The sequence below is a fragment of the Trichoderma breve genome, chromosome 2 (genome assembly GCF_028502605.1).
Source record: "Trichoderma breve strain T069 chromosome 2, whole genome shotgun sequence".
Lineage (NCBI taxonomy): Eukaryota > Fungi > Ascomycota > Sordariomycetes > Hypocreales > Hypocreaceae > Trichoderma > Trichoderma breve.
Genome location: NC_079233.1, coordinates 311389 through 333841, shown reverse-complemented (window position 1 = coordinate 333841; position 22453 = coordinate 311389). Strand labels below are relative to the sequence as shown.

The following is a 22453-nucleotide window of genomic DNA, read 5'->3' as shown; positions in this document are numbered from 1 at the left end:
AAAGCACGTATAAGTCATGGACTCACACATTGATTCCCAAACCTTATCCGATACCCCGGAAAGACATTGGAGGTTGGCGGGGGGCCGAGACTCAACCTTGCCGGGGCCAGCCCCTACAAGCTATCTTGTGGGGTAAAGCGCCTCACGCTACGAAGTCTTATCTTTTAGGAACCAAGAAACGCGCTATCGAGAGCTCGGGGTAGAAAGTTATAGCTATCGTTGAACTGCCTAACCTCCTAGGATGATAATAGGGATGGTAGGGAGTACAAAAGGCTAATGAAGCTTCCTTGACCGACACTAATATATTACAGCCCATCGAGCTGGCAATACGAGACTCTTGATCATCCCAGGCTTTCATCAGTCTAAGGTGAAGAATAAATGCTCTCCTTATTCTTTTTATAATTGTTGTCTTCAACTCTTCTTATCTGTTGAGTCAACCTTTTCAATTTCTACAACACTACCATACCTTTCTCTCTTGATCTTCGTCATCCATCTACACCAAATAATTCCAATGGCATCTGAAATCCCCATTCCTGGGACCGTCCAGCTTGTTGATGTGCAAGGCATCTTCAATGTCAAGCATGGCCATCAGTCTCGGGATATCGTCCTGGTACCTCAGCCGACTAATGACCCTGATGACCCTCTGCGCTGGAATCCCGCACGCAAGACTCAAGGTATCGTCTGTGCTATGGTGTGGTGCTTTTTCGTTGCTGGTATGATTTCAGGATTGTCTCCAGCATACATCTTGATTGAGCAAGATACTGGCATTTCAATTGCTGACCTGAGCACTGGCAATGGTATTCTCTTCCTCTTCTTGGGCTGGGGGACTATGATCACTCAATGCCTTGCTCTCAGCAATGGTCGACGTCTTACGCTTCTCGTGTCCATCGTCTTGACCACTGCAGTGACTCTCTGGACTGCCTACGTCAAGTCAAGGGGCGAGTTCTTTGCCAATCGTATCCTCCTTGGTATTGTCGCCTCACCGCAAGAGACACTTATCGAAGTCATCATCGGAGATCTTTTCTTTACCCACGACCGAGGCTTTTTTATGGGTGCCTATAGCTGGACTTTGTGGTGTGGTGCGTTTCTAACGCCCGTGGCCTCTGGTTATGTTGCACAGGACCTCGGGTGGCGATGGATCCAGTATATTCTGACCTTTATCGGTTGCGGTGTCACTGTTGTGACTTTCTTTTTCTTTGAGGAAACCATGTTTTATCGTGATCACAGTACCGGCAACGTGCGTGATACGATCGGCATCGACCCAGCAAACATTGCCAACACCACTGAAGATCTCGAAAGCAATACCCCAGACACATCGGACAAGAAGATGAATGAGAAATCAACCGATCGAGAAGATAAATCTACCTCCCAGTCCATCTCGCCTTCTGAGCCATCTGCATTCGATGAGCAAGAGAGCACAAAGACATACCTGACGAAACTGAAGTTCTGGGGTTTCCGTGACCCGCGACAGCCCAGCACGTTCAAACTTTTCTTCTTACCAATCCGATTGCTCTTCATGTTTCCTGGCATGTCCTTCGGCGGCCTGCTTGTAGGTGGAATTCTCGCTTGGTACAACGTTGTTGGTGGCTCCTTGGCTTTGATCCTCGGTAATGCGCCATACAACTTTTCTGCCAACAATATTGGCCTGACGTACCTTTCCTGCGTTGTTGGTGTCACCATCGGTTGCTTCCTTTCGGGATGGATGGCTGATTTTCTCGCCCTCCGTCTTGCACGTCGGAATGGTGGCGTTATGGAACCCGAGCAGCGACTCTGGACATGTGTTATTGCACTCGTCATGCACCCCGCTGGCTGTCTTCTATACGGAGTGGGTGCATCCTATCACATCCATTGGTTCGGAGTTGTTTTCGGCCTCTGTTTGATCTCCATTACCCTTCCGATGGGTGCCAATCTTGCATTCACCTACATTCTCGATAGCTATAAGGAGGTTGCAGGAGAAGGCCTAGTTTCAGCCATCCTGATCCGTAACATGATGGGTATGTCATTTCCACTTGATTCTCTGTTTATCGATAAAGGGCTAACATGTTTAGGCTTTGCTTTTGGATATGCTGTGGTTCCCATGATTGATCATCTGTCTCTTCGTTATGCCTTTGTACTCATCGCCATTTTGGGTTTAGCAGTCTGGTGCACAGCTATTGTGATGATTTTTGTGGGCAAAAATCTACGACGTTCCACTGCACAGTCATATTGGAATCTGGTTGAACGATATGGAGCGAGAGCTCATTAATCACATCGTTATTGGGGCAAAACTTGAGTAGTTGGTCTACATACCCTGCACCCAAATGGCGGTCAGTTGTTAGGTCGATGCACGTGAAATAAAAAGTGTGTTAAGTTTGTTGAGCATCCATAGTTTCAAAATCTCTAATAATTATTCACTGTGTCTATTTACTTCCATTTCTAATTACATTTGAGTTGGTTTCGTCTTTAGCAGATGTGTGATGAATTCAAGGAATGTCATACCTGGCTCTGTAAATCTGAACAAAGGTTTATGGGGCCAAGAGATGGAACGAGTTCCAAAGTCTACCCAACAATTCCTCTCTTGAGCCTCATTTTCTCCTGATAGAAGAAGTTATACGAACTAGGAGATATATTGGCTATTTTAGCCTACACTCTCTCTCTTCATGGTTCAAGAGTAGTCTCATCTATTTTACCTAAGAAAAACAAAACTTTAAACCTATGAGGAAATTGAAATAAATATGTTACGTTTTCGAATTCTACTAATTTAATATTGTTGTAATATGGCTGGCCCTGGAAGATGGATGTTCTCCAATCTCGGCGTATATACGCCGTCTAACATACATCATGACCAAAACCTGGGGTCATACGGCATGTGGCGAAGATAATAGACCGGGTGGCGTTTCTCTCATCCGTCCCAAGTACAAAGAACTGAGACACACTCTCTCCTCTCTACAAAGAATAGACAGGCGATAAGGTGTTTCCTCTTCTGTATACCCCGCGTTGGGGTAGAAATTCTAACCGTGATAGGGATGATTAGCTGCGGGCACAAGCGTACTCCACACCCTTTATCGCTTCTTGAGCAATCTCTCGAACTATTAGGGACCCCTGGACCATATATCTATAACTCATATTCATTTTCATTGAGACCTGTCTTATCATTTGTGATGTTGTCTCATCTCAATTCTGTTACCTGTGTTCGTCTCCGTCATTGGCAACATGGGTTCCGTTGACTCAACCTCGCTGCGCAACATTCGCAAGGTACTGGTCGCCAACAGAGGCGAGATTGCCGTCCGTTGCATCAAAGCCTGCCGCGAATTGGGAGTCCGTAGTGTTGCCATCATCACAAATGCTGATGCAACTTCACTACATGCAACGCTGGCAGATGAGGTAGCCTTGCTACCAGGCGAAGATAGCACCGCCTACACGAATGGGTAAGCATTTCCGCTATTCAAAATGAGTGTTTATGTCCTTTGCTAACTGTTTGTCTCAAAAGCGAGGCGATTCTCAAAATTTGCAAAGAAGCAAATGCAGACGCCATCGTCCCTGGATACGGCTTTTTAAGTGAAAATGTCGAATTCGCAACTGCTGTTTCTTCTGCCGGTATTACTTTTGTCGGGCCTTCCTCTGCATCCATCAATGCGATGGGACTCAAGCATGAAGCCAGAGCTATCGCCCAAGCCGCAAATGTGCCGGTAATTCCAGGCACACAACTCCTGGAATCCGCCAAAGCAGCCGTAGAGGCTTCAAAGCGTCTGGGCTGCCCCGTAATGTTAAAGGCCACGGGGGGTGGCGGAGGCATGGGATTACAGATATGTCATACTGAACAAGAGGTTGAGAAAGCATTCGCCATGGTTGAGAGCCGGGCTGGCGCCCTCTTCAAGAACAGCGGAGTCTTCTTGGAAAAGTACTTTCCAAGTTCACGCCATGTTGAAGTCCAAGTCGCCGGCAATGGAGAAATCGTGGTCGCATTTGGAGAGCGTGAGTGCTCGCTCCAGCGGCGACATCAGAAAGTAGTCGAGGAGTGTCCCAGTCCGTTTGTAGAGCGTCATTCTGGCCTACGCGAAAAGATGCTTCAAGCCGCTGTCAACTATGCCTCACAGCTGAAATACAAGAGCGTGGGCACGGTTGAGTTTCTCGTGGATGATGAAACTGCCGACTTCTTCTTCCTTGAGATGAACACGCGATTGCAGGTCGAACATGGAATCACCGAGTTGTGTTATGGAGTTGATCTGGTACATCTCATGCTGCGACAAGCCGACTACGAACGCGGTGGCTCTATCGGGATTCCGTCTGATGTCCTGAAAAGTCTTGGGCGACCTCAGCCACTCGGATCGGCGATCGAGGTACGGGTGTATGCTGAAGTGCCGCTGCGTGACTTTGCCCCTAGCCCTGGCGTCTTACAACATGTTCACTGGCCAGAGGGCGAGGGCGTGCGAGTCGACACATGGGTCCGAAATGGACAGAGGATCACTCCATTCTATGATCCTTTGATTGGAAAGGTCATGGCCTATAGCCCTGATGGTCGTGCCGCCGCTCAAAAGAAGATGCTTGCGGTACTTGCTGATACGGCTCTACAAGGGACACAATCTAATTTGGAGTACCTGTCGAAAATTCTTGGATCGGAAATGTTCACCAGCGGCAACACGTTGACCAATTCGTTATCGACGTTCAAGTTTGACAGCTGTTCCGTACAAGTCATTGACCCGGGTGTTTTCACGACGATTCAGGACTACCCGGGCCGTATTGAAGTTGGCCATGGAATACCTCCATCGGGCCCAATTGACGATCTAAGTGCTCGAGTAGCAAATATTCTGGTTGGTAATGACTCTGGAGTCGAGTTGTTGGAACTCACTCTGTCTGGCCCAAAGTTGTTGTTCCATGAAGCAGCCGTTGTGGCAGTTTGTGGTGCGGAGCTGTCAGTTACTCTCGACGACGCATCTCAACCTATGTGGTCAAGGATTGTCATCAAGAAAGGTCAGACACTCGCGCTCGGCAAGGTGACGGGCAACGGCCTCCGAACATATCTTGCCGTGAAAGGCGGTTTCCCCCAGGTCCCCAAGTTTCTTGGCTCCAAGTCCACAGCTCCGGAGCTGGGCTTTGGTGGCGTACAAGGACGAAAGCTCCAGCTTCACGACATCCTCACTCTATCTTCACAGTCAAGATCCTGGGCTGCAGAAGCCACGCCTTTGTCTTTGCCATCAAACTTTATTCCCAGCTTCACTACCAGTGTGACTGTCTGTTGCATTGACGGCCCGTACGGATCTGAAGACATTCTGACCCCCGAGGGACGTACGACACTGTACGAAACTGATTGGACAATCAGTCACAACAGCAGCCGAAGCGGCATCCGTTTAGAAGGTCCGCGGTTGAAATGGGCTCGAGCATCGGGTGGTGGCGGCGGATCACACCCATCTAATGTGCTCGACTATGGCTATCCCAATGGCGGCGTCAACTTTACAGGAGAATTTCCAATCATCTTTGGTCCTGATCGCCCGGATCTGGGTGGCTTCGTATGCCCAACAACGGTCTGCTCCGGCGAGATGTGGAAGATTGGCCAGTTAAAGCCTGGCAACACTGTACGATTCCGTTCTGTTGCTTACGACACTGCCCTGGAGATTTCGAGGCGAAAGGATGATTTTCTCCAAACCCTTGTCGCATTTTCACAGGGAAACACAAGCCCAATATCTCCTCTCGTTGTCGAGTTCACTGATGAACCCCCGTCTTCCATTTTATACCAAAAGCAGTCCCAGGGAAGCCATCCACGGGTAACATACCGTCAAGGAGGCGACACAAGCATCATCGTCGAATATGGCGATCAAGTGTCGGATCTGCGCAACACCGCTTGCGTACAGTTCCTCGCCAAGCAGATATCAGCTGTGAATCTGCCGAGCGTGCGCGGCGATCCCAACTTCTCCTCTCTCACCGTGCGCTTCGACCCGTTTCAGGTGGACCGATCCAAACTCCTTCAGCAGCTCATTCAATTCGATGACGAAATTGGGCAGACCACCGGCGTCAAGATACCTGCTCGCCAAGTACGGCTACCAGTTTGCCTCGACCACTCTTCATTGAAAGAGTCTGCGCAACGATACATGGAGAACATCAGGCCTACGGCGGCTTACATGCCGGACAATGTCGAATATCTTCGCAAGAACAATGCGCTTGAGACCCGTCAGCAAGTCTTTGATGCTCTTCTCAAGACACCGTGGCTGGCTGTCGCCGTTGGGTTCTACGTTGGAACGCCCATCTTGTTCCCGCTCGATCCGTGGCACGTATTAACCGGTCAAAAGTATAACCCGAGCAGAGTATATACACCGAGCGGCTCAGTTGGCCTAGGTGGCTCATTGGTGGCCATCTATCCCGTTGCGGCACCAGGAGGATACCAACTTATGGGCCGCACATTGGGTGGATGGGACGGAACCGGAACTCGCACCGGCTTCTCTGCTGAGCGGCCCTGGCTGTTCAATCACCTTGATTTAATAAAATTTTACGAGGTCTCTGAGGAAGAGTACAACAAGATTGAGCGAGATTTCGAGACGGGTCGATATGTGTTTGACATTACGCAAACGACACTAGATATGGATGAGTATATTGCCAAATTCGAAGCCGCCGCCAAGGATCCCGCATATCAGGCCTGGAGGAAGCGTCAAGTTGATGCTGCTCAAGAGGTGGGAGAGCATGAGCAGCGTCTGTTTGACGAGTGGACGGCAGAAAAGAATGCACGAATCAACACTACAACTACTGATGATGACGATACTGGTTCTGGCAATGTCGTCTCTATCGAATCGCCTATTAATGCCAATGTTTGGAAGGTGTTGGTCAAGCCAGGCGATGTACTAGAAAAGGGCCAAACGGTGGCGGTGCTCGAGGCCATGAAGATGGAGATTAATATAATTGTCGATGAGGGCCAGGCTGGCGCTGTAGTAACAAAGATTAGCCAGCCGCCGGGAAGTGTAGTTAGTCCTGGGATGGTAGTTGTGGAGGGTCGGAGGCAAGACTGAGGTGAATAATAAATAAGAGGACTAATAATTGAGTCATTCTAAGTTGCGTATTAAACATGAAGTGATTTTTTTATATCAAGAGCAATCTGAATTAGTTTTTCAATAATCATCAATTTAACACAGTGCATATGGACCCATTCCAGCGGTTATGAGGCTTCTCCCCTCCTCTGTAGTGTGACCTTGACATGTCGTGTATCTTGAACTCAATACTGTACAGTATCAGCCTAAGGCACATAGTGGGCTGATGAGGATACAGCTAATTCCCATCACGTGCTGCTTCTTCGACCGGGCCGGGTTTATTGAATCTCTATCCATTCTTGACCGGGCCGGGTCTATCAATCCTCTAGCGATTCTTATCTCCAACAGACGCATTGAATCTGCCGATTGATTGGTTATCTATCAAACAACCTATGACTACCTCTTCCTCCGAACCTCAACCGCTCTCATCATCCTCATCTTACACCATTATCCTTAGTCTTCGTAACATTGTGGCTGCATCTGGCATCGTATCCACTCCGAGATCCTGTTCGGCTTGCCCCACAGTTGCATCATGAGAGGTCGCCCTCGATTCCGTGTGGCTCCGTGCAAGTACTGTAACAAGGAGTTTAAGCGACAAGAACATCTAGAACGTCACATTCGCACGCGTAAGTATTAATGAGTATCAATGGGCACGCTATGAACTTGGTGCTGATGCTAAGTCTTGTCTAGACACCCGGGAGAGGCCGTTTGGCTGTGTCTGTGGCCGCACATTCTCAAGGCCGTGAGTCATTGCATCCCCATTGTACAACAAGCTCAGTGCATCGACAATTAAGGTGCTTACTATGTATCATCAGAGATCTCCTAAACCGCCATCGTCGACTGTCTCAATGTTCAAACCCAGCTACAAGTATACCCCAAGACACAGCTACCAGTGGACAAGAAGCTCTCTCCCCCTCCAAGATTATCTATCAGACATCTCCATCACAGGATGCTGTAATCTCACCCTCAGACAGCAGCCATGGAAGAACACCCCTCAATCCCGACTTTGCAACCCAGACATCTGCGACCCGAAATGGGATCATAGGACCAACCGCCGGGATGAACAACGCCGCGCCGGTAGAGTACTCTCAAAAGCAACTCATGGGGAAATTCTCACTACGCGACCTAGACACGAGTAGCCAGGAGCAGCAGCCGAGCTACTCTCCTCGTGATAGCGGTGTTGCGGCTCGCAGCGACATTAACATGGACAACACCATCGAAACTGGATCTGACTTTACACAGCTTCAGCTGTTCGATATCGATTTCCTTGCAAATGAAACAGACATGATAAGCGGGTATCTCATGGACATCTTCCCGCCAATGGACTACCAGCAGCCAATGATTGAAGATATATCCGACACTTATAGCGGTTCTCAGTCACTTTCCGCAGGTCTAGGTCCCAATAGCCTTGAGATACCGACTCTTTTGCAAAATGAGATACCACCATCACAGGGGAGGGCTTCTGTGGTCCAATTGGTACCAAGTCAGACAAACCAGGCACAGGATTCACTTGGCCGTTCACTCGACGCGATTGACGAAATCGTAGCAACGAATCCATGGACCGTGTCGGCAGCGGCGTACGAGAAACTCACTGCCGAAGTTGAAAAGCACATCAGCGTGCTACCAGAACCATTCACACTTCCCAGCCGGCAAACATTATCGAGATATGTTGCGAGCTGGATGCGGAGCTTCCATCCTCATTTGCCTTTTATTCATATACCAACAACTTGCTTGGAAGACAAGACGCCAATGCTTGTGTTAACTCTTGCAGCGACTGGGTCGTTCTATGGGTTTGAACACACGCATGGTTACGCCATGTACTTTATTGCAAAGTCTATCATTACCCATGAGCTCGAGAAACGTCGCCGAGCCTCTACTTTACACTTGCTTCGAACTTTTCCACGCTACGCTGGGCTTCCCACCGGTTCCCCAGATGCAACCGCACAGACATGGGCATCACCACCACCTGCAACATCCGGACCTGTCGACATTGAACTGCTACAGTCTCTGTTGGTGCTTGTGCTCACAATGGCTTGGCTTGATGGGCCCCTTGCACAGGATGCACTCGCTATGAGCAGCCAACTTACAGAACTGACTCGTGAAGCCCTGAAGTATCCGGTTCCAGAAATTGAAGCAGATAACTGGAGTGCTTGGGCTCATGAAGAAGAGAGGCGACGTACCCTGTTCTCGGCCTACTTTGTGATCAATATACTCACTATTTGTTTCAATGTACCACCTCAAATCACTAGTTCAGAAGTCATCATTCCGCTTCCATCCTCAGAAGCAGAGTTCAAGGCTGCCACTTCGAATGCATGGCTTAGCCTGCGACAAAAGAGCAACGCCCGTCAGCCGGACTTTCAACTTTGTCTCCAACAGTTGCTATCCGGGAAGCCGCTTGCAAAAGAAGATTCTGCTACAGAATTCGGAAATTATATGCTTGTTCAAAGCTTGCTAATACAGGTATATTTCGAACGCCAAGTATCGTCCGCGGTGTTAAGGTCATCAACGAGTCTGCCACTGGACACTATTTCACTTTATGAGAACGCCTATAGTGCCTGGCAATCATGTTGGGATTCGGCCATCGAGTCTGCTTTGGATCCCAACTCTCCTCATGGTCCTTTGGCCTTCAACTCAACTGCCATGCTTCGCTTGGCTCACGTCCATCTCGCAGTGGGCCTCCAGAGCCACTGCGCTCTCCGCTCACGCGATCCGAGGATTGTCGCTCAAGCGTTTGAACCTCACCAAAACCCAATTCCACTCCGCGCTCCCCATCTAGATCAGGCGGTTTTCCATGCCATTTGCGCATTGAGGATACCGGTGAGAGTTGGGATAGCATTTGTCGCACGGGGCCGAACGGGTCATTGGAGTGTTCAGCACGCCATCAGCAACTTTGCATGTGCGCTCCTACTCACTCACTGGCTCGAAAACCTCTTTCATCTGGTATCTTCTGATGGGATGGAAATCTTACGATATGAGGAGAAGCGATTACTTTCTATTGTCGAACGGCTAATTGAGGAGACTCATCTGGAGGGCTCTCTGGGCTCAAAAAACGATTACCCTCGCCGAATTCGACGTCTGGCTATTGCTGCAGTAAGACTCTGGGCAGAGACATGTAGAGGGATCCAAGTATTTGAGATTGTTCATGTTGTCGGGGAAACATTGTCTCTCGTTGCAGAGTCATTGGAAAGTCGCTTTCTTTAACGCATTGAATCATTCAGCAAGCTGGGTTTAACGCGCATCAACACTGCTACAATGGTTTGGCTTCAATACTAATATCATTTTACTATAACAAGTAATTATACCTAAGCCTACTCATACAGGGGAACAATTTGTTTCCCCTCGTACCCAACTGTTTCCATCCATTCCTTCAGACTCCTCGGTCGTGTAGGGTAAACTTCATCCGCCCAAGCCATATCTTCCATCTTCTTTTCTTTCTGCTCTTTCCAGATATTCCACCAGGCCGAAAAAGATTTGCGAAACGAAAACGAGGTAGGATCAGTGGGATCTGCTCTTCTGGGCAATCTCCCCTCTGGATCTACATGACTAGAAATAGCCTCCATCCATGCGGATGTTGTAATGCTCTTAAATTGAGCCTTTTTGCCAGTGACTTGTTGAAGTGCTGTAGCGATCTCTGGAAAAGTCACAAAAAACGGCCCTGCGGACAACATTTTCCCAATACTTTCCTCTGGATGTGCCAAAGCCCACTGGAGGCGATAACCGTACATTTCGAGAGGTAGAAGTGGCATGACGCTATCATCATCCATGGGATTTTGAAAGACGAATCCATCCTCGTTCTCAGTCGGTCTTAGAAGAATCCCAAGCATTTCAGCGTAAACGCCGCCTGTCAGGATAGTCCAAGGAAGTCGGTCAAGAGGCTGATTCATTAACCAGCCAGTTAACCTACTAGACACGATATTGTGACTGTTCCTGTATTTTTCATCCATGCCCAATTTGCCGTACCTATCTCCAGCACCAGCGAAGATGAACCATTTCAGCTTACTTTGGACAGCGATCTCGTAGGCACGAAACGTCCAGAAGTACTCAAATGGCTCACCGACGTTGAAACTGTCTATACTGAAGTACACAACGTCTTGATTGGCGAAAGCGTTGCGTAGGCCCTCTTCTGTCGTGTACGAGCCTTCAACGAATTGGACGTCTGGAAAGGAGGATGCTAGGGCCGCGGCTTGGGTTGAATTCTTGTTTCTAGTGAGAACAGACACACGATATCGCTTGGTCCGTGCCAATGCTAACATGGAAAATTAGTATGCATTTTACTCATTGGATGATTGACCTATACCTTGAACGATCGATCGCCCTTGGGCTCCAGTGCCACCGAACACCAAAACTCTTGCATTATCAAAAGACATATCGCCGACCATGATAAGACGTTTTGTAGTATTTACTATGAAGAGATTGCTGTTGTGAACGATTTTGGTCACATCTCATAGCAGAGGCTGATAACTTTATATCGATGAGGCCAGTTTATGGATTAGTGATCAGGTAGTGTATATCATTGAATTGACAGTAGAGCAAGGGCCAAAAGCCATACATCCTGTGGAAAGATTATTAATCAAAAAACGAGTCTGAGGGATCCTTTGCTGGAAGTGCAATCAATATTTCCAACAAAGGGGTCATCTCTGGCAAGTATGAGAGCATGGTCAGGGATGGCGGCATTAGCTTGACGATGATTCTATCGAATTGGACATTTGATGTTGGTTGTACTCCAGTTTCTCGTCAAGTTGCCTCGGCTTTCAGAAGGATATTACGTTTTTATCTCTTTGTAAGTGAATAATGCTACCATAACGCTGCCAACTAAAAGTCTAGACAATGAAAGAATGTTGCCTCCTGACACTAAAGCTACCCACACAATACAGCACATTAAGCCTCTTTCGTCCTGCTTTGGAGAAACTGGGCATTACAAATCCAAGTCACTGTATTATGAAACTGCTCTATAATCAATCTATTCATATATCTAAGTGATTGCCCTGTTATATCCTGATGCTGGTGAGAGGCTCTGCGCTTTTGCTCGAATATATCAAGCTCTCTCTGCTATGCCCCCACTACCGGGATGAACTCGTCAAAGAATATAGCCCCCTTGGGCTTTCGATAAGAGTTTTAAAGAGCACTATGAGCAACTTGAACACCAAACAATGGGACAAATGATTCATATGGACTAAGAATGCCAGAAGATTGGGACCATCAGCCCAATGGGAACTCCATTACTGGAGACCACAGAAACCCTGACACCAGGTTAAAATACTAGGGGGGCTTTAACAATTCCCGTCTGTTGGCCGCCCCTCTCTCCTTAAATGCTTGGAAAGCTTGTATATTAATCTAGTGTTGTTTGTCATGCGATCTTCAAATGTGCTTCAAGATAAGCTCAACCTCGGTTTCTGCAGTCTCTAGGATATGTTCCGGCGCAAACTTCGGTGCCCATCCTAGAGCTTCTGTGCCGTGCTTCGGTGTAAGTGTGCATCTAGCGGTTTGGCGATTGATGTCAGCAAATCAGTTCTTTTATCGTTACAGTAACAGGCCGCTGGGTATGTATGCTTCCTCTATAGCATAACGAGAGAGGATGATACTCACTTGCCAGCCAATTGCACGCGCACATAGGCTTTGGGACAGCTTAGACCGCGGCTCATCACCTCAAGGGCCTCGTCATCTGCTAACTTGACCTGCTCGTCTTCTATAATGCCTTTCTTCGCCAGTGCTACCGCCATACGGGCATAGAGGTCGTCCCATGCCACACTGCCTGGCGAAGGTAGGTAATAACCTTGTCTTCCATGCCCGATATTATCATTCCCAGAAAGGATGGCGGCGAGCAGTCGAATGTAGAGGTCAGTGTTATCTCTAATGTGGCATACAGGCCAAGTCTAGTTACGATCAGCATTGGTTCTCCCTCCCCGGTTACGAAGCCTGAGAGTTGACATACCGGAGAGTTATTGTCTACTCGATAGACACGCTTTGCCTCCTTGGCTGCCCTGACAATAGCCACAGTCTGTGCGGAAATCTTGTTGCCAAACCCCAACCCCTCGCCATCTTGCATGATTGTCAGCGCTCAGAACTTAAATACGGGCATGTCGTACAGCCATGGCAACCACATGTCTCCAAAGGCAGATAGAAACTCACACACAATGCATGGTGCAATGATGTAGCTCTTTACACCAAGCTCCTCCGCAAGGCTGATCACAGTATTGTTCGTGCTAACGGCCTGTGATACACAATTAGGTTCATGTTCATTATGTGACGTATCTCCAAGTGGAGATTCGAGTCAGGGGCTGTTAGATGTCCAACCTTTTGAAATGCCGGGAATGGAGCCCGAGTCTGCTGCTCAGTCTGGATTTCATACAGCTTGTGATCTGTATCTAGCAGTGGCTTATCTGTTGGAGCTCCCGCTAAATCCGAGAATATCTTTGCCCCTGATGTCTGCAGATAGATGTCAGTAAACGTCACAGGAAGATGACTAGGGAAAAAACGAAGACTCTTCGTGGGAAACAATTAGACCCCATGTTAGTAGCCGCATAGGCCAGTTGATCCCCCGCCCGCTTCCCTCTTTTCAGATGATAAGAAGAGAGCAGACGTAAGCTAGAAATTACTGCCTACCTGCAAGAAATGAACCTCCTTGCCGGTCTGTTGCCGCAATCTGGCCAGCGCACGGATGAAGAACGTCTGTCTCTCGACGCTCACTACGTCAATGAGCCAAACTACTACTGACACTTGGCAGTCTAAATGAAACTCTCAATAGCGGCTTCATCTCCTGGGTCAAACGACGCCGGTTCAGCTCCATATTCCCGGACGGCCTGGGCTTGAGCGTCGCTACGGACGAGTTCATAGATCTTGTTATGGGCTGGCAGCTCTATACCACTGCTGGGGTTGTGTAATTGGGCTAAGATGCTGCCGCCAAGGTAGCCAGAGGCACCAGTGAGGAGGATGTTGTGCATGATACCTGGTCTGAAATGTACGGTAAGAGGCTTGGTGGTATTTTAAAAGCTTGGTTAAATCCAATAGAGACAGAATTGACTTACAATAGACAATGAGTAATAACTAATGCCAGATGCAGGTTCCAATATGGGAGATAGAATCCATTCAGCTTCAATGGTGCCGAAGCTTCAAGCTATTCAAGCGGGAGCTAGAGCAACATTCCTACCCTTTTATCCTCAGTAACAAATGGGTAGAATTATTTTTCTAGCCAATTACAAACATCCTTTGGTCTGTGATGACTGGCTATTACCCTTCTAGGATACTGAAAGCAGAAGTTTACAAATCGACTCCGTCAACCAATCAAGGGCAGGTGCCTACAAATTAATTGCCTTGGACATACAACAGATAACGGCGCATATTTCTAAGTTCAAGAGACGCCTGCTATTGGTATATTATGAATGAACGATCCTCTTGTAGCCTATTTGACCATCTGGCCATCACCATCCCTACGCCTCTCCTCACAAAGGATTGGCAGATAATTAGAATACATGTCCAATTAGTAGATGTAAGTCGCACACCTAACTCGCCAATACTGCTTTAGCTTTCTTCGACTCGGATCTATACTTTTCTTCATGAAACAACTTCACAATCTCGTCACATTACGGTGCCCTGGGAGCAGTGCCTCGTTTCCTGATATCACATTAAATATAACATTCTTGGTCGGGCTGCATTCCAGTATTACCCGGCACTCTTCGTGACTCGGGCGCGCTTATAGCAACTCTCATCTGCCAGGCCATATCCTTTGCCAATTCTCTTTTTACTTTTTTTCCCTCTTTCTCAGATTTAACATTTCTATTCAAAGCCATGTCTGATTGGAGCACGGAATTGATTCAGTTCCCTCATCTTCTGTTGCGCCGTGACTCTGTCTGTCAAGAAGCATGGGCCGCAATTCTGACTGCGGTTTACGATGCTTATAGCTGGCTTCAGTGGCCTTGCCCGCTAAACCCACCAAACCCCACCACTGACTTCGCTGAACTCCGGCTTTTGGCCAGCTCAACCTCAACTCCATCCAAACCTCTGCCATGTATGATGTTTCATTCAATATCCCCAGATCACCACGCTCGCTCACTCTCATAATGTCGCCTCCCAAAGACGCCAATCCGCAGCCCCCCAAATCCATCTCCAGCACATCAAATCCATCTCCACCTCCTAAAAGCTCCCACTCCAGCAATCCCTCCGTCGTCAAAGGCGCCTCCCTGCTCATCATCCTCCAAGTCGCCTCTCGCCTCGTCACCTTCATCGCTAACCAGCTCCTCCTGCGCTTCCTCACCGCCCCTCTACTAGCTCTTTCCACACAGCTCGAAGTCTACTACCTCTCCATTCTCTTCTTCGCCCGCGAGAGCCTGCGAGTGGCCATCCAACGTCAGGGCATCGCGGGAGCAGCAAACACCGAGGATGGCGCTCAAGCAGACGATGCTGCTGTTGCACGGAGGGAAGGACAGGCGGTGGTGAATCTGGGGTATCTCGCCGTTGGGCTGGGCAGCATCGTCAGCGTGACCTTGGGATGGATGTATCTCGCGTCTGCTTCCGCGACGACTCTCCAGACGCCCTGGTTGGTTGAGTCGCTTTGGCTCTATGGCATCGCCGCTATGGTTGAGCTCCTGTCCGAGCCGTGCTTCGTCTTGATGCAAACGCGTCTGCAATTCGGCACTCGCGCGATAGCTGAATCTATCGCAACTTTTCTTCGATGCATCGTTGTTTTTGGTTCTGCCGTTGGGGCCTCTCGAAAGGGCTTGGATATCGGTGTGCTCCCTTTTGCGCTTGGCCAGCTGTCATATGGCGCCTCTCTTCTCTTGGTCTACTTTGCCTCCGGATACCGCCTTGCGACCAGCACTGGGTTCTCACTTTCCCCCAAGCGACTCAATTCTACCAAAAGCGTTGTCTTTGTGCTATCCTACTTTTACAAGCCCACTGTCAGCCTTGCGGGAAGTATGATGGCCCAAAGCTTTGTGAAGCATCTCCTTACCCAAGGCGACACCTTTCTTATTTCACTCTTCTCGACTCCCGAGGTGCAGGGTGTGTATGCCTTGGCGAATAACTACGGCAGTCTTCTCGCCCGCTTGCTCTTCCAGCCCGTCGAGGAGAGCAGCCGCAGTTACTTTTCCCGCCTCTTATCCTCGCCGTCTTCATCCAACAGCGGAGAGGCCTCGTCGCAGCCATCTTCATCAGTCAAGGAGGCGAAGCGCAATTTACATATCATCCTGCGTCTATATATTCTCTTGTCTTCTATCATTGTCAGCATTGGACCTTTTGCAGCCCCCGCGCTTCTCTCCATCGTGGTAGGCAGCCGTTGGGCTGGCTCAGGAGCTGGCCAAGTTTTGGGAACGTATTGCTTCTACATTCCATTCATGGGACTCAACGGAATCACCGAGGCTTTTGTTGCTTCTGTCGCCACCGAGGCTCAAGTTCATCGCCAGTCGTTTTGGATGGGCATCTTCTCAGGCGTCTTTGCAGCATCTGCTTTCCTTCTTATGAGTGTCTTTCAGCTCGGCGCTCAAGGCCTCGTCTATGCCAACAGCATCAACATGCTGTGTCGAATCATCTGGAGTGGCGCCTTTATTGCCGGCTTCTTCAAATCTCACGGCATCGAATTTGCACCTGCATCGCTATTCCCGGCAACTACAATCGTCGCTTCTCTGTCAACATTGGGACTTTTACGGTTCCTAAACGTTCAAGACGACGGCGAGGCACGACCAATCGCAACATTAATCAAGATTGCTGGCTCTGCCATTCCATTACTACTTCTAATGTACGTGAATGCATCTCTACATGCTTTGCCGTTTCTTCTCTTCCAGATACACAGTCGTCTAACATGGTGCTGTAGTGTATTTCTAGAGCGCAAGTTTCTTCTCGAATGCTTCCAGTCTATCCGAGGCCGCAAAGCAAGCAAACGCGAGTGAGTAGTAACAAAGTAAGACAAAAAAAAGAAAAGAAACAAGAGAGTAAAAGAAACCCATTTTCCCGTGCAAACATACCCATGCTTTTTCTATTAATCGAAAGTAATCTTTGTTGCCTTTTGGTTCGGATCGACGTCCTTGAAGAAGCCGCCGTACATGTCGTGTGTCTTCTTCTTGACGACGGTGCCAAACTTCATCAGCTCATCCGGAACAGGCTGGTTAGCACCCTTGAGGATGTTGATGAGACTGTTTGCACACATTAGTTTCGTTCTTTTACGTGATTGTGAGAGTGGTTTGAAACTACTTACGATCCAGAGTGCGCCTTGTCCTGAACAGTAAACATGGTGATGGCCTCACCAGTCTTGCCGGCTCTGCCTGTACGTCCAATACGGTGAACGTAATCCTCAATCGTTAGAGGGAACTAAAAGAGAAACCAAGTTAGACAAAGCCTCAACAGGTCCATAGTTCAAAGTCAACTTACAGTAACGTTGATGACCAGCTTGACCTCGGGGATATCCAATCCTCGAGCAGCCACATCGGTAGCGACCAAGACTGGTGTCTTGCCAGTCTTGAAAGCCTCCAAACTCCTCGTTCGCTGCTCCTGCTTCAAGTCTCCGTGAATGCCGCCAACGCGAACACCCTTGCGGCTGAGGAACCCCTCGACGCGAGTTGCCTCCTTCTTGTACAGGCAGAAGACCAAGATACGGTCATCCTTTTGCTTGCCCTGCTGGTGCTGCTTGATGATTTGCAAAAGTCGGAATTCCTTGTCCTTGCCATCCATGACTTCGACTTTTTGCGTGATGCGGGTGTTGGCTTGGAGCTCGACTGAGCCGTTCTCAGTCTCCTTACCGCGCGATCCAATGGTGATCTTGACAGGGTCAACCATGAAGGTGGACGCCAGGCTCTGAACGGAAATGGGCCATGTGGCAGTAAACATGAGCGTCTGTCGCTCCTCTCGGGGAGGGCAGGCGCCAAGAATCATCTTGATATCCTCTTCAAAACCCTTGTCCAGCATACGATCGGCCTCGTCCAAGACGGCAAATTTGCAGCCGCTGAGGTCAACAGTCTCATCGGACATGAAGTCCTTCAAACGACCAGGAGTGGCGACGATAATGTCAGCACCCTTGTTAAGGAGCGCACGTTGGTCATCCTTGGAAGCACCGCCATAGAGACAGACGCACTTGAGTCTGAGAAGAGCAGCCAGACGAGCCAATTGCTCGTGAGTCTGCATGGCCAGCTCTCTGGTGGGTGAAACAACAACGGCCTTGACGCCCTTCTTGTTAATGAGGGAAATGGCCTCAACACAGGGGAGAGCGAAAGCCATGGTCTTGCCGGAGCCCGTCTCAGCGACACCGACGACATCGCGCCCTGAAAGGGTAGATGGCCATGAAGCAGCCTGAATGGGAGTAGGGGCCTTGTAGCTGGCAAAGGGCGACGGCTTCTTCTCCAGCAAGTTGGTAGAGGGCAAGTGGTGGAACTCGGTGACGGGTCGGAGCTTGCCCGTGGTGTTTCGGGTGTCAGTGATGACAATCTCGTTCTTGGACAAGTATTCGTCGATTTCGGATTGCGGGACGTTGGACAGGCTCATGGTCTGGACGTAGTCGCGACCATTGGAGGCTTCTTCGGAGGCATTGTCGTTGGTGTCCTTGGTCTTGCGCTCCTTCTTGGACTTTTTCTTCTCTTCGGCGGGCTTCTCGTCTTGGTCGACGTCCATGCTCTCGGGCTGTTCCTCGGTAGTCTGTTGAGCGCTGTCATCTTCGTCCTGTGACTTTTTGGACTTTTTCTCCTTCTTTTCCTTCTTGTCCTTCTTTGACTTCTTCTTTTCTTTCTTGCTTTCTCCGTCGGCGCTCTCCTCTACGGGAGCCTCAACCGTGTCCTCGTCATCAGCAGACTTTCTCTTCTTTTCTTTCTTCTCCTTCTTCTTCTCCTTCTTCTCCTTCTTCAGACGCGCCTTTTCGGCATCGTCACCAGCGTCGGCCACCTTGGACTTCTTGACTGGGCGGTTCTCGGCCACGCTGTCGTCAGCCTCAGCGCGGAGGTGCTTGGTGGCGGCCATTTTGAAGAATTGGATGGAATGAGAAAGTCGAATCGATCTGGTCTCAATTGGTAATCCAGGATCAATTGTCTCGCTGGATTGTTGCGACGAGATGGACCGATTGATACTGCGCAAAAAGCTGGTGGGTCTTGGGCGACGATAAAAGAAAAAAATTGGGAAAAAGTTGTTATCGATAGCAATCAGAAGCCCCACTTCAAAGAATCATACTTGCTGACTAACCTTTTCGTCTACTTTATCTTTTTGCCAGTCAAGACTCAGACTAGGTATAAGAAGGCTGTTGAAGGATACAAATGACAAATGCCATATCTCAAATAGTTCAAATCGAAGCCTCCCAATAAGTTATTACAATTTTCTACAGAGCTCAGGAATATCTTAGTGGTCGTCGTTTTCGACCATATGTACAGCCTAGCTCGACCAGCAGCTTCACCATTCTTTCTCGCCCACCACGGCCTTTTCTTCGCCCACCGCGGCGAGCGGCCCATGAGAGTATTGTCCTGCCGCGTTTATTTCTGAACTTGATATCAGCACCCATCTTCACCAGTAACCTGACAATGTCCTCGTGGCACGCCAAAACTGCCCACCAGAGAGGTGGCACGCCATATCGTTCATCTTTAGACTCAATATCAGCACGTAATTCGATGAGCAGCTTCACCATCCCTCCCTGGTTGGTATAAGCGGCCAGTGAGAGTGGTGTCAACCCCCATTCACCATTTTTGGCCTCGATATCAGCGCCCAATTCAACTAGCAGCTTGACCATATTTTCTCGCCCGATTCCAACAGCCTGTGAGAGCGGTGTCACCCATTTGCTACCCTTAGCATCAACGTCAGCACCCAACTCGATTAACAGCTTCACCATGGGTTCCAGATTCAGAATGACAGCCTCTTGGAGCGCCGTCATACGACTTCCCCCAGCCGTTGCATTAATATCAGCGCCCAACTCAATAAGCAGTTTCACCATAGATTCTTCATTGGAAGAAACAGCCTCCTGGACTACTGTCCTGCCTTCAAACCCACCAGTAGTATTAATATCAGCACCCTTTGTAACAAGAAGCTCTACCAGGTTTGCTTGTCCCATCTCGGCGGCAATCCAAAGCGGCGTCTGTCCCCAAAAGTCCACAATTTCGATATTGGCACCATTATCAAGTAGCAATAGGGCAATTTCCTTTTGCCCTCCCCAGGCCGCCCACCATAGAGGCGCCTGGTCGTCTGGACCTCGAGCATTGACGTCAGCGCCGTTATCGAGTAGCATCTTGATTATATGCTTTTGACCATTTTCAGCGGCCTGTATTAACCACAAGTCTCGTACACTGGGCGCAAAATTAAGCTCAATGGCCAGGTCCAATAGATCTTTTGGCGGACCTGAGGAACTTGCAACTGCATGATTTCCCCATTCATTCGAAGAATAATCCCGGAATAATAACTGAGAAAAATACCGGAGCACTTCGTGTTCATCCTCTTCCAAATGTCCATTATTGTTTTTGCGAAACACTGGCCGTCTGTCTTTGTTAAGTCCCACTGCGCTTAGATACGCCAGACAAACCTTGAAAAGGAGGAGATTTGCCTCAGCTAGATTTATATGATACCATTTTCTGACTCGATCTGAAACCACTTCTTTAAATTGAAGACTTGGTGTGGCCGGAATTCTCTCATCATTTGTTGAGATGTTGATCAAAAATTCTCTTGCCGTCTGATGTATCAAAAAAATCCTCTTCGACTTGTCAATAAACACGAAAAGTCCACATAAATGACGAATCTTCTCAGCCAAGCCCTCCGCTTTCAGCCCAGATGTGGCTGCGGATCGTAAATCGGCCGAGCTGGCTAATTTTAAGCCAACCCCCAATGCTACCGCCATTTCCTCAATCTTCAGCGGACGCCTCGCACCAACAATAATCTGTAGGATCATTTTGACCTCTACTTGTCTGGCTGGCGGGGCGCGGCTTAAAATCTTCTCGTATGCGGCGTCAACGGAGCTGGGAATTAGTTGAATCATTTCTTCTTCCGGACGAAGGCTATCTCGCAGCATGATGCGAATATCATCCATGGCCAATTGTAACCAGAGGTAAGTTCGATGTTCCATTTGGAGAAGTTGTTTCTCTATTCGTAGAAGCGTTTGCGTCTCCAGCCCTTCGATTTGACCGAGTTCCTTTACTCGTAACTTAACGATGAGATTGATTTCTTCATTAATTTGTTCATTCTCCTCCTCTCCGCGAATATGGATCCGGGGAAATGATTTCGTGGCTGAATGGAAACCTTCCTGTATTTCTAAGTATGGACGGCTAGTAACCAGGAACTTTGCCCAATTTGGTCGGGCTAGTGATTGACTCTGGGTGTAGAAGTCTGTGAGCAGTTTGATTAGCTTCGCCTGATCACTTGGCCGACATTCGTCCAGAGCATCAAGAACGCAGATTGTCCTGGAAAACGTGTCATCCGAGACTGCGGCCTCGAAAATGCGCCAGAGAGTATCGGCCTCTTGCTGAATCTTTTTGCCATTTTTTCTCCATGCTGGCAGGGCATGTCGCAACAATTCTGGCTGCATACCGAATAACTGGTGGAGTATAGCGCATAGCGCAGTTGTGAAACTGTTTTGATCATCATTGTCTTTGAAGAAAAAGTAGCAAATCGAGACTGAATCGGATGTATCTAAACCACCATCAACGAGGGATTTGGCTAGAACCGATTTTCCACATCCCGGGTCAGCGGATATCCATAACAGATCATTATGGCTGCTTTGACGCCAATGACGGTAATGAGAATTCTCAAGGACCCAACGGCACGTTCCTTCTACCCGATTTGGGTTGATATTTTTATATTGCTCATAAGTGGAAGTTTTGAATGCTTGGTGGCATTCCTGCTGTTCCTTAGTGAGATCTCTTACAACGATCTCACCATGATGACTTTCTATTTGTTGGACCGCTCCCTGGAGTTTCTCAGTGGCATTAGATATCTGATCTATGTAGAGTGTCAATGCGTTTTTGTTGCGCTCATAATGATCAACATACAATTTTTACTTACGATACATTTCTATCACTAGCCTCTCTTGAGACACATGCCCAGCAGGAACGTAGCTCAGCAATTCTTTCGCATATGATGCCGCGGCCAATGCTGCGTACCCTTGCCACTCATTATTTTTATGCGAGTCGGCATAATCACAGATCCCACGGACAACAATACATGGAAAGTCCATCATTAAGCCAGCTGCTTCCATCTCAAAGCAGAGAGCTTCAGTTTCCTGGCGCAGCCGTTCTCTTGTTTCTCCGTGTTTTATAACCATGTTTCCAGATGCAATAATGCCGTAGTGTATCTGTGGATCAATTTCTCCACGTGGATTTCTGTCTTCTTCCCAATCCTTTAAACATCCCTCACAAGTTCGCGCAGTCTCAGGATGCTCATGATGTATCTTGAATAGTCGATCGGTAGAGATATCAGGCCGAGCAAAGCTTTTTCGCGTGCGTTTATTTCTTGAAATTGCTTTCTCAATGTATATCGGATATTTTGGATCATCAGTCAAAGCAGTTGCTTGTAGGTTT

At 48.5% G+C, this 22453-nt stretch overlaps 8 protein-coding genes across 8 annotated transcripts; 4 read left to right on the top strand and 4 right to left on the bottom strand.

Moving 5' to 3' along the window:
* Window positions 1-511: 511 nt before the first annotated feature.
* On the top strand, window positions 512-2245 carry T069G_02358 (major facilitator superfamily domain-containing protein; the record flags this gene model as incomplete). Its single annotated transcript, XM_056169568.1, has 3 exons — window positions 512-674; window positions 726-1994; window positions 2049-2245. 3 exons carry the CDS (start codon window positions 512-514, stop codon window positions 2243-2245), a joined length of 1629 nt encoding a protein of 542 aa, XP_056030460.1.
* Window positions 2246-3192: 947 nt separating this feature from the next.
* T069G_02357 (carboxyltransferase domain, subdomain A and B domain-containing protein) lies at window positions 3193-6974 on the top strand (the record flags this gene model as incomplete). Its single annotated transcript, XM_056169567.1, has 2 exons — window positions 3193-3407; window positions 3470-6974. The coding sequence occupies 2 exons, from the start codon at window positions 3193-3195 to the stop codon at window positions 6972-6974; spliced, it is 3720 nt and encodes a 1239-aa protein (XP_056030459.1).
* Window positions 6975-7524: 550 nt separating this feature from the next.
* On the top strand, window positions 7525-10193 carry T069G_02356 (fungal specific transcription factor domain-containing protein; the record flags this gene model as incomplete). Its single annotated transcript, XM_056169566.1, has 4 exons — window positions 7525-7618; window positions 7683-7734; window positions 7808-8475; window positions 8539-10193. The coding sequence occupies 4 exons, from the start codon at window positions 7525-7527 to the stop codon at window positions 10191-10193; spliced, it is 2469 nt and encodes an 822-aa protein (XP_056030458.1).
* Window positions 10194-10300: 107 nt separating this feature from the next.
* T069G_02355 (nmrA-like family domain-containing protein) lies at window positions 10301-11371 on the bottom strand (the record flags this gene model as incomplete). The annotated part of the gene is made up of 4 exons (XM_056169565.1): window positions 10301-10623; window positions 10672-10895; window positions 10953-11238; window positions 11290-11371. 4 exons carry the CDS (start codon window positions 11369-11371, stop codon window positions 10301-10303), a joined length of 915 nt encoding a protein of 304 aa, XP_056030457.1.
* A 979-nt stretch (window positions 11372-12350) lies between these two features.
* Window positions 12351-13933, bottom strand: T069G_02354 (uncharacterized protein; the record flags this gene model as incomplete). Its single annotated transcript, XM_056169564.1, has 7 exons — window positions 12351-12468; window positions 12579-12865; window positions 12925-13031; window positions 13122-13203; window positions 13287-13418; window positions 13596-13678; window positions 13729-13933. 7 exons carry the CDS (start codon window positions 13931-13933, stop codon window positions 12351-12353), a joined length of 1014 nt encoding a protein of 337 aa, XP_056030456.1.
* Window positions 13934-14777: 844 nt separating this feature from the next.
* On the top strand, window positions 14778-16873 carry T069G_02353 (rft protein domain-containing protein; the record flags this gene model as incomplete). The annotated part of the gene is made up of 3 exons (XM_056169563.1): window positions 14778-14997; window positions 15162-16722; window positions 16798-16873. 3 exons carry the CDS (start codon window positions 14778-14780, stop codon window positions 16871-16873), a joined length of 1857 nt encoding a protein of 618 aa, XP_056030455.1.
* Window positions 16874-16962: 89 nt separating this feature from the next.
* On the bottom strand, window positions 16963-18926 carry T069G_02352 (DEAD/DEAH box helicase domain-containing protein; the record flags this gene model as incomplete). Its single annotated transcript, XM_056169562.1, has 3 exons — window positions 16963-17116; window positions 17179-17291; window positions 17352-18926. 3 exons carry the CDS (start codon window positions 18924-18926, stop codon window positions 16963-16965), a joined length of 1842 nt encoding a protein of 613 aa, XP_056030454.1.
* A 361-nt stretch (window positions 18927-19287) lies between these two features.
* T069G_02351 (ankyrin repeats (3 copies) domain-containing protein) lies at window positions 19288-21945 on the bottom strand (the record flags this gene model as incomplete). The annotated part of the gene is made up of 6 exons (XM_056169561.1): window positions 19288-19420; window positions 19472-20466; window positions 20521-21236; window positions 21297-21471; window positions 21802-21875; window positions 21939-21945. 6 exons carry the CDS (start codon window positions 21943-21945, stop codon window positions 19288-19290), a joined length of 2100 nt encoding a protein of 699 aa, XP_056030453.1.
* Between the last annotated feature and the right edge of the window lie 508 nt (window positions 21946-22453).